General features: G+C 46.2%; 1 protein-coding gene across 1 annotated transcript in view; it reads left to right on the plus strand.

Moving 5' to 3' along the window:
- Positions 1-10,990, plus strand: part of NAIP (NLR family, apoptosis inhibitory protein) — a 34,074-nt gene that overhangs the window by 14,205 nt on the left and 8,879 nt on the right. Inside the window, exons 7-11 of the mRNA XM_015413962.1 lie at positions 2,494-2,569; positions 2,844-2,901; positions 6,669-8,777; positions 9,431-9,601; positions 10,050-10,211. Coding sequence (XP_015269448.1) covers positions 2,494-2,569; positions 2,844-2,901; positions 6,669-8,777; positions 9,431-9,601; positions 10,050-10,211 — 2,576 coding nt within the window. The remainder of the gene's footprint in view (positions 1-2,493; positions 2,570-2,843; positions 2,902-6,668; positions 8,778-9,430; positions 9,602-10,049; positions 10,212-10,990) is intronic.

Below are 10,990 nucleotides of genomic sequence, written 5' to 3' on the forward strand. Positions count from 1 at the left end.
CCTGGCCCATTTTGATGAGACATTACCGGTGGTTTTGGCATGCGATGCCTCGCCTTACGGGGTCGGGGCTGTGTTGGCTCACCGTTTGGCCGACGGCAGGGAGGTCCCGGTCGCTTATTACTCTCGAACCCTTTCTGCGGCGGAGCGGAACTACGCCCAGATCGACCGGGAGGGTCTCGCAATTGTGGCCGGGGTCAAGAAGTTCCACGACTACATATACGGCAGGCCGTTCACCATTGTCACAGACCATCGCCCGCTCCTCGGCCTCTTCGCGCCCGACCGCCGGACGCCGCAGGTTCTCTCGCCGCGAGTCCTAAGGTGGACTATTTTCCTCGCTGGCTACAATTATCTGCTCCTACACCGCCCCGGGAAAGCCATGGGCCACGCGGACGCTCTTAGCCGCCTCCCACTACCTGAGGTGGTTGAGGACCCGGCCCCAGCCTTCCGGGTCCTTCAGCTGGAGGGCCTGCCGGAGGCCCCGTTGCAAGCGCGGGACATTGCCCGCCGCTCGGCTCGGGACCCCGTGGTATCCCGGGTTCTGGGCTGGGTGGTGAGGGGGTGGCCTGAGAAGACAGACCCTGAGTTCGCGGCGTATGCTACCCGGCGGGACGAACTTTCTGCACACAAGGGATGCCTGCTATGGGGAGACAGGGTCGTGGTCCCACACGCATTACGCCAGAGGGTCCTCCAGGCACTGCATGAAGCTCACCCGGGCATCGTCCGGATGAAAGGGCTGGCAAGAAGCTACGTCTGGTGGCCCGGCATCGACGCAGAGGTGGAAGCATGGGTCAAGCGTTGTCAGCCCTGCCAGGCGGTGAGACCCAGCCCACCGGGGGCACCAGCGCAGGCGTGGGAATCCACCCGTACCCCGTGGTCCCGGCTCCATATAGACTTCGCAGGGCCATTCCAGGGACGGCTGTTCCTGGTCACGGTGGATTCCTACTCAAAGTGGCTGGAAATAAGCCCCGTGGCTGCAACGTCCGCAAAAGCCACCATCCGCGCCCTACGAGGACTCTTTGCCACACACGGGCTGCCGGACACCATCGTGTCGGACAACGGGACGGCTTTTACGTCCGAGGAATTCCAGCAGTTCCTCAGCAGCAACTTGATCCGACATGTCCGGTCAGCGCCGTTCCACCCCGCAACCAACGGCCAAGCGGAGCGAATGGTCCGAACCGCAAAGGAGGCCTTGAGCCGGATGGTGGAAGGGGAATGGGAATGCCGCATCGCCAGATTCCTCCTGACCCAGCACACGACTCCCAACCCTGTCAGCGGAAGGTGCCCAGCAGAACTACTGATGGGTCGAAAGCCAACGATCCTTTTGGACCGCCTGCACCCCGACCGGGCCCCCGACCAAAGAAACGCAGTCGAGCAGAGGGAAGCACCAAGGGGGTTCTTCCCAGAGGACCCGGTTCTCGCCAGAAACTTCGGCCGCGGTCCGGAGTGGATCGCGGGCCGCATACTCCGTCCCCTGGGTACTGTGATGTACGAGGTATCCATGGAGTGCGGGCAGATATGGAGAAGGCACATCGACCAGCTCAGACAGCGAGTGCTACCGGAGTCCCAGACGGAGGAAGAGACGAGACAGCAGACGGAACCTAGAGAGACCACACCCGAGGCGACTGCACAGGACTTGCCAGCCGAGGAGCACCCGGCACAGGGCCCCACGGCTCCAGCTTTGGTCGAGGAAAACCCCGTTCCGGAGGCGGCGGAAGCAGGAGCACCAGCTCCCTCGTCAGAACCCGGCCCTGAGGTCGGAATTCCGGAAGCACGAGGGGCCACCCCTCGACGGTCAGCTAGAGTACGACGGTCCCCATCGTACTTAAAGGACTACGTGACTTAGGGGGGGGCCCGGACTATGGGGGGAGGGATGTTGTGTCCGCTGACCGCCACCGGAGGTCAGCGCACACTCCTGAGCTTCAGTCCGGCACAACAATGGGACTAGGATTCTAGTCCCTCCACTGGGGGGAACCAATGGGACCTTGGCGGGAGATTCAAACCCACCAATGGGACCAGGGGAAGCCCCTGGACTGTGTATATAGTTGGCCTGCCGGCCGTTAGTCTTTAGTCTTGTTGTGTACCAGTAAAGCCATGCTGATCACTACATCAGCCTCCATGCTTTCTTTACGCGTCTAACCCACTACACTTCATCAACCATGACCTTCCAATACTGATTCAAAACAAATACATGCTCTTGGATAGTTAGTAAACGGAACCTAGAGCTATCAACAACGTTCCTCACTCCAGAAATCTCCCCCAGTGGCTTCATATAAATGATAAACAGAGCATGTAACAATTCATAGACTTCTAGCACTATCTTCTGGGTCTTTGGAAAAAAGGAAAGACACAAACTGAGTGCAGCCTCCCTGAGACCAGAGAATGTGACAGGATTTCATGCTTCAGCATCTCACCATATGTGTGTCATGCCACAAACAATCACACACTTTTTGCTGTTACTAGTTAACATATTTTCTTTTCTGGAATTTATTGCAGTTGTAAGCAATCAGATCCAGGCAGGCACAGATCAGTAGAGCAGCTCATGACACAATCAGGATCATGGTGTGACCAGGTAAAAAACAATGGGAATTTCTTATGTGTGCTTTCTCATGAGGTAAAATTACCTCTACTGGAGAAGTAAATATCAGTGGATATCACTTCCCAAATTCTGCATTCCAAATGCTGTGGTCACTATAGGAATGACAGAAGTGTGACTGTTACCTTATAATAGAATGTGGCATTGTGAGCGACAATGTAGTTCTGTGGGTGGCTCAGAAGTTTACATCAAAAGCCTGCTTTTCCTGATTACTTGGGAACTAATTCTAATTAATTTACATTGTTTGTAGCAAATTCACTGCAACAACAATTTGGAGAAGGCAGAAGCTCTCAGTTCAGCTACAACTAGTAAGTGCTTGCTACATAACTGTGATACAAACAGTATGTTAAAGAGTGCCTGTTGTATATTTTAATCCCCCCCCCCCCCAAGTTGTAGAGATGTGGTTGTTTTGTTGTACATTTCACTCATTGCTTGATCCTCTCAGCAATGTCTGCACTAATAGATCACTACATGATTTTGATCTGTAGTATCTGGGAAATCACTGTCTAGGCCATCATGGGCTGCTTTCATACAAAGGATTTTTCACGTTTCAGTCACTCAGCTCATGTTTTTTAAAGGTTTCCACATGATATCATCCTCTGTTTGTCACAGACTATTAAAAGCCCGTTGCCTCCATAGAAAACTCTGCTTTATTTCAAGCACATAAAAAATCTGGGAAGCATCTGGGACGATGCTATCAGTGCAAGCAGTTTCTCGCATCTGAAGGGGAAACAGTGCCATTGCAGGACTTCAGTGAGAAAACAGGACGCTGCACTAGAGTACTCGGTGGTCTGGCAGGGCGCTTCTTACGCTCTTGTGGTGTCAGACTGAGAAGGGAGTGGGGATGATCCCTTAGAAAGGAACCATTCCTCTGATGGGATTAATTCTTCAAACAGCAAACCAATCTTCTTTGTGGACTCTGTGCAGTGCACACACTTGGGTTCTGCACCTGCGCCGAGCTCGGCCTCAGAGTTGGAGAGCTTTCCAGCACGCTGTTTTGGTGGGCTTCCTCCCAGCCCTGGGGAGCGGGCTTGCACCTTGCATGCCTGGAGCTGAGGGAAAGACAAGGTCGGGCCAAGTGTGTGACTGCACAGATGACCACTCGAAGATTATTAGTTACAGGTAAGCAACCTGTTTATCTCTGTGCTCTGCTGGTAGGCTTTCCACTGGTACCTGATTGACTTCAGAGTGAAACATGATGCAGGACTATGTGAACTATTTGACTGATCCAGTTCAACTTTCATGTTTTTATGAGTATTCAGATGGACCTTTCATTTTCTTATACTTGCTTATTTTACATGCTTTCTCTTCATGACAGGTAACATAGATCGGAAAGCTGTGGCAGTTTATTGAGCTTTGTATCTGTGGTAGAAAAGACAAATTCAAACATTAAAAGAATCCATGTTTTTTCCAAAAAATAATTTTTTTAAAAAAATCTGTGTTTCCCCCAAAACCGCCATAAGTAGTAGGTGATGTGGGGTGCAATAGAGAAGCAAACTAACATGATTTATCATGAAATATGTGGAGATTCAGACGCAGGCAACTAAAAGCAATTTTGTTAGGAGTAAAAACTAGGATCACACTGGAATGAACTGTAGAAGACTGCCATGCAGACAAGTATGCAATACTTAGAATGGGCATACTGACCTCTGCTATGTATGTTATCACAAAACATGACATTATCATGGCATGATATTTGCTTCAATCAAATTTGCATGGAGCCAGTGTGGCATAGTGGTTAGTGTGTAGTACTATGGAGACCTGAATTTAAATCCCCCCCTCCCAATTAAGCTTCCTAGGTGACCTTGTGCCAATATAACCAATCTCATAGGGTTTATTTATTTATTTATTTATTTATTTATTCCTCATATTTCTGCCCCACCCTCCCAGCCGAAGCCGGCTCACAACGGCTGACATAAAATGAACGTACAATTACAGTAAAACAATTGAACCATTTAAAACAATATTAAAACCAATTAAAAATAACAAAATAAGTGCTAGTATTGTTGTTATTGAATCAATGATGGCTACCATATCAGCTCTCTCTCCCCATAGCTGGCTCACAGGTCTTCTGCAGCTGTCTTCCAGGCGGCTGGCACAGGCTGTTTATACAAATTCTAGAAGCAACAGGGCTTCCTATCCTAGTTGTTGTTGTTGGTGGTGGTGGCTCCAAAACCTGGTGGAAGAGCTCCATTTTACAGGCCCTGCGGAACTACAAAAGGTACTGCAGGGCCCTGATCTCTTCCGGGAGCTTGTTGCACCAGGATGGAGCCGCCACTGAGAAAGCCCTGGCCCTGGTTGTCGACAGCCTGGCCTCCTTAAGACTTGGGAGGGCCAATCGGTTCTGGGCCCCTGAACGCAGTGCTCTTTGGGGAATATGTGGGGAAAGGCAGTCCCTCAGGTGTGTAGGCCTCTGATCATAAAGGGCTTTAAAGGTAAAAACCAGCATCTTGAAATGAATTCGGTATGCCATCGGCAGGCAGTGCAGTGCCTTTAGCACAGGATGGATGTGCTCCTGGACTGGGAGTCCCATCAACAGCCTGGCTGCAGCATTTTGCACCAAGTGCAGCTTCCGGATTTGAGACATGTAGAGAGCATTACAGTAGTCCAGTCTCGAGGTGACCATAGCATGGATCTCTGTTGCCAAGTTGTTGCATTCGAGGAAGGGAACCAACTGCCTGATCAGCCAAAGATGATAAAAGGCTGAGTTGGCAGTAGCTGCTACCTGGCTACCTTGTTAAGGAGGCATCCAGGAGCACTCCCAGACGCCTAACCTCTGGTGCTGGCACCAACTGTGCCCCATCGAAGGTCAGAAGCAGGATCCCTACCCTCGGAGCACCCTGACTCAGGCAAAGGGCCTCCATCTCCGTCGGATTCAATTTCAGCCGACTAAGCCTAAGCCAACCAGCCACAGCTTGTAGTGCCCAGTCTAGGTCTTCTGGTTTGGCATCAGACTGACCGCTCAACATCAGATAGAGCTGGGTGTCATCCGCATACTGATGACATCCCAGCCCATGCCTCCAGTCAATCTGGGTAAGGGGCGTGCATGTAGATGTTAAAAAACATCAGGGACAACACTGCCCCTTGAGGCACTCCACAGTCCAGTCCAGTGGGTGTCTCTGGAACAGTTGGTCCCCCCAGTGCCACCCTTTGTCCACGACCTTGGAGAAAGGAGACAAGCCACTGCAAGGCCAGCCCCTGGACCCTGAAGTCGGCGAGGTGGTGGGTCAGTAGCTGAACACGGCCGACAGGTCTAACAACAACAGCTCTGCCAATCCGCCCCAATCCAGATGCCTCCAGAGGTTGTCCGGGAGGGTGACCAGTGCTGTCTCCATCCCATGACCCAGGCGAAAGCCAGACTGGAAGGGGTCTAAGATGGAAGCATCATCCAAGAAGCCCTGTAGCTGTATGGCCACAGCCCTCTCCATTATCTTGCCCAAATAAGGCAAGTTGGAGACTGGCTGGTAGTTTGCCAATTCGGCCGGGTCCAAGGATGGCTTTTTCAAGAGAGGGTGAACCACTGCTTCCTTAAGCTCCCCAGGGAACCACCCCTCCAAGAGGGACTTGTTGACAGTCTCCCATAGGGCACCTTGGAACCCCTCGTGGCCAGTTTTAATTAGCCATCAAGGGCATGGGTCAAGGGAGCAAGTGGTAGGGCATACAATTAGGAGCAACTTGTCAACTTCCTCTAGGCTGAGCGAGCTGAAATGATCCATGACCAGAGTAGAAGAGGTGCATGGAGCCTCGAGTTTACTCACTGTATCAACTGTGGCGGGGAGGTCACGGCGGAGCGACAAGACTTTATCTGCAAAATAGCTTGCAAAAGCCTCACAGCCAACATTCAATTCCCTAGCATTTGGTTTGGCATGTGGCAAAGTAGTAATGGATCGAATCATTCTAAATAATTGGGCTGGGCGTGAGCTTGCAGATGCAATCGCGTCCACATAATATGAGAATAAAATGAAAAAAGGAAGAAACATGCACCCTTTCTGAGCTCCTGGGAGGAAGACGAGCAGGATAAAAACAGACAGACTGACAGACATCTAACTTCTGGGCTTTTTTTCTATTTACACAGATGTGGCCTTTGAGGAACATGAATGGCTTCGAGAACAGCTCTCAAGGGCATACAGTGATGTCAGTTTCAGGAAAATGTTTTCATTTGGGGATTCTACCCATTTTGCTATTGATCTGAAGGCACTCTATGGAGACCTAGTCATTGTCTCCAAGAACATCCATAACCTGCCATTGCAGCAGCTCATACTACCTGAGGTCCTTGAAAGCTTTCAGTCCATCACAGTTGTAGAAGGGGAAGCAGGGAGTGGGAAAACGGCATTGCTCCGGAAGATAGCTATTCTCTGGGCATCTGGATGCTGTCCTGTCCTCAGCAGATTCAAGTTTGTTTTTTATCTCTCCTTGAACTCTAGAGGAAGGAATGAGAAACTGGCCGATATGATTTGCAATCAGCTAGTAGGGCTTGAAGGGTCATTAACAAAAGATTCCCTGAAGAACTTGTGTCAGTCACTAAGGAATCAGGTCCTGTTTCTTGTGGATGGTTATGATGAAATGAATACAGTCCCCTCCGAAATTGAAGATCTGATTCAAAAGAACCACTTCAACAAACACTGCTTAGTTATCGCAGTTCGTACTAACAGGATTGGCAGCATCCGCCTGTTTGCAAACACAATTCTCAGTATCGGAGAGTTCCCACTAACCAGCACCGTCTATCTGTTAAGAAAACTCTTTTCACATAACATTAGTCTTGTAGAAGAATTTTACATTCAGATGGTACAAGAAGAAACTATACAATCTCTCTTCAAGACTCCTCTTTTTGTTGTGTCTCTTGGTGCATATTGGGTTCAGTATCCTGAAAGCAATATGTTCACAGACATGGTTATTTTGAAAGCCTACTTGCTGTACATTTCAATGAAATATCCACAAGAGTGTGAGCAGTTGAAAGTCATGGTGTCCTCCTGTGGTGAACTTGCCTTACAAGGTCTCTACAAATCCTGCTTTGATTTCAGTGAAGAAGACCTTTTTGAAGTTGGAGTAAGGGGAGATGATGCTGTCTGGTTTGGTCTGCTAAGCAAGTTCACTGCTCAAAGGCTTCATCCACTCTACAAATTCTTCCACCTTTCTTTCCAAGAATTTCTGGCAGGTCTAAGGATGAGTGAGCTCTTAGCTTCAGATGTGCAGGAAAATGTAGAAAAAGGATTGTGGTACTTGCAGCAAATCAACACCTTTGTGAAAATCTTTGGGCGGTACAAGTATATTTTGATGTATGCTTGCAGCAAGCCTTCCAATGCAGTGCCAAAAATAATTTCCCACTTACTAAATTTACTCAATTGTGAGGAGTCGTTTGAAAGTCGATCTGAAAATGATGTTTATCTGCAGCAAACTCCCAAACTTCAACTAATGCAACTGCAGCTTCTGTTTATTACCTTTAGATTGTTCCCAGAGCTACGTCATTCAACAGCTACTGAAATTGTACTGAAACTTGCCACTGAGCTAGCCTACCAGAGCAATATGGTTCCTGCATGTGCTCCCATGTTCTTAGAATTTATTTATGGGAAACAATTTTCTGTACATCAGTTTGCTTCCACTAGTGGGTTCATAAGTCGCTTCTTTCTAGATTATCCAGAGAGTTTGTTCTTACCCAGCAGTTTTGTCGCATCTTTTACTGGCAAAAAGGAAGTTGCTGATTTGTCTCGCGCTGAAAGTTGTTATTCTAATTTGGGGGTTCCAGTTGTTGACAAGGAATATGCTCCTGCTTTTAAACTTTTCAGTGATGTTTCAAAGCAGGTAAAAGAGCGTGAAGATTTTAGCAATAGTTTTATGTCACTCATCCCCAGATATCTTCCAGACTCCAAAATAGCTCCTTTTGTTCCTCTGAAAGGCCATAAGAAAATCCCACATTTGAAATTTGATGCCAGCAATGTGAAATCATTACAAGTTCATGACCTTCAAAATGTAGTGATACTCTTCTCAGTTTTTGATCGTATTGAACTCCGGCTGAAAAATTGCCAAGGTCTGATTGAGAGTATCCAGCCAGCTATTGAACAGAATTTGAGATCTTTTAAAGTTTGCAGCATACACTGTGATACTTTGAGTGTAGTAGAAGAAAACCTGCTTCTTTCAATGTCTTCACTTGAGTCTCTTGAAATCAAAGGGATAACATCAGTACCAGGTAAAGTGGCTTTTAATTGCATTTACTTGTCCATATATTGTCTTCCATTTTGTCTTTTGGGAAGATGACTATTTTGGATAAATTATTTAACTCTACATTGCTTCCACTTTAGAAACATGGTAATAGCTTTACATTTAGCTAAAAAACTTATCCCATTACAAGTTCCATAGAGATTAAAAAAATAGGAGCAAGTAATTCAGTATGAATATTTGGCACAGAAATTTAAGGCCTCTAAAGTCTAGAATTTGGAATGTTTTTTCCCTGTCTTACATTTTAAGCAGAACATTGTTTTAGAACATTTTAAATTCTTGCTTTAACTATCAGTTTAACAATAAATTCTGGGAAATGTAGTTTGGCTAGGTGCTAAGTATTTTGTCAGATATTTCCTCCTTCAGGGTTCTCTGTTGAGAGAAATAAGTATTGAATCCATTTAAGTTGGCTTGTAGTAATGTTTATACTACAAGTGTGTTTTCAATGTCTATTATTTTTGGCTTACACTGTAGTTTACATATTTTTAAATTTATGGAGCTTAGAAATCCTCAGTAACTAACAGAAATATATGTTTATAATCAGCCACTGGAAAGATAAGGATTCTGTATTTACATACTGGCTCAAACACAGAAGAAATTCATTATTTACCTTCTGTATTTCAGAAACTGTGTTTGCAAATTTGGACAAATATACTTTCTTGAAGGAACTGTCAATGGATCTTCCTGATTGTCAAAACATATTTGACATCATTCCAGAAGGCTTCAAAAATCTACATAGCATGGAAAAATTGCTAATCTACAATGTTCAGTTTCAAAGCAGTTCTGCCCGATTAGGTAAAATGCACATGTACACCTTTTCAGCACACTGTGTCCAACCCAAATCTTGTTGGACTCTAAGGTGCTACTGGACTCGAATCTAGCTGTCTAGAGAATAATTCTCTTGATATATAAGAGCCTCTTAATTGCTACATGCCCTTCTTGTATGCTTCCTCTAACCACTGTTCCTAACAGAGAATTCCACATTTTACAGGAATTCTAAAATCAGGTTTCGCATACAATCTGAAAATTGAGCAGATCTTGAAAACACACATGCTAGCAAACATTATTCAATTAATTCATTCGGGGTGCAAAACTGGATCTTTAAGATAGGTATGAGCAGGCTCACATAATTGGATCCTTTCTTTACCTCCTTTGATGTAAACCTACAGGTGGCATCAGTAAATTCTATACAATATTGTAATATATTTTATTACACATTGTAATGCATTTTTTTCTTTTGCAGTTGAAGTTATGCGGAACTTCCGAAACCTTTGTGTTTTTCATCTGAAACATTCAGACTTTTCTGAGTTTGGGGCTCTCATGGATGCCATTTCCACTTGCAAAATGCTAAGAGAAATAAGATTAACTGAATTATCTTTTGGAGATAAAGACCTGTTTTCTCTTGGTAAGAAAGGTGTATTGAATAACTGTTGTAAAAATGACAGTTGAATATATTCTTATTTATAGTTTACTACATATAAAAGTAATACTTGATTGATTATGGATTTAGCAGCATTAAGCTTTTATCCTAACTCAAAACACCTCTAGCTTTCTGCATCCAGTCCCCCCCCCCTTTATGATGCATTGTCCTCTAAACATTGTGTTAGAGTTATGGAATACGGAGAGTTCTCCCTTGCTACAGGATTTCAGATCAGGCAACCTTCCTTTTGTACAACTTTCAGAAAAACAACAGAAGAAATAGCTCAAGCCTGTTATATTTGATGAGCTGCATAAGCACCAGGGGTCTTTTCGTAGAAAAAGAGCTGCAGGAGCTCATTAGCATGCGGTATGCTAATGAGCTACTAGGCTATTAGCATAATAGCTCATTAGCATATGCAACACCCGTGACATCACCAGAAGAGATGGCAGAAGGGGAAGCAAAAGGGGGGGAGGCATCTTCAAAAGCCTCCCCTTCCCTTCCCTGGGGGGGGAAGCGAAGAGAGAAGGGGTTTAAAGTTTAAACCCCTTTTCACTAGAGTTGGGCTGCAGAAGGAGGAAAGAGGGAAGGAAAGAGAGAGAGAGAGAGTAGAGAGAAGGAACAAAGGAAGGAAAGAGGAAAAGAAAGAGAAGGAAAGAAGAAAGGAAAGAAAGAGAGAGAAGGGAAGAAGGAGGGAAAGTGGAAAAGGAGAGAATGAAAGGAGAGAAAGAAAGAGAGAGAAGGGGAGAAGGGAAGAAGGAGGGAAA

This window comes from Gekko japonicus, unplaced genomic scaffold, assembly GCF_001447785.1.
Source record: "Gekko japonicus isolate JY-2015 unplaced genomic scaffold, Gekko_japonicus_V1.1 scaffold1923, whole genome shotgun sequence".
Lineage (NCBI taxonomy): Eukaryota > Metazoa > Chordata > Lepidosauria > Squamata > Gekkonidae > Gekko > Gekko japonicus.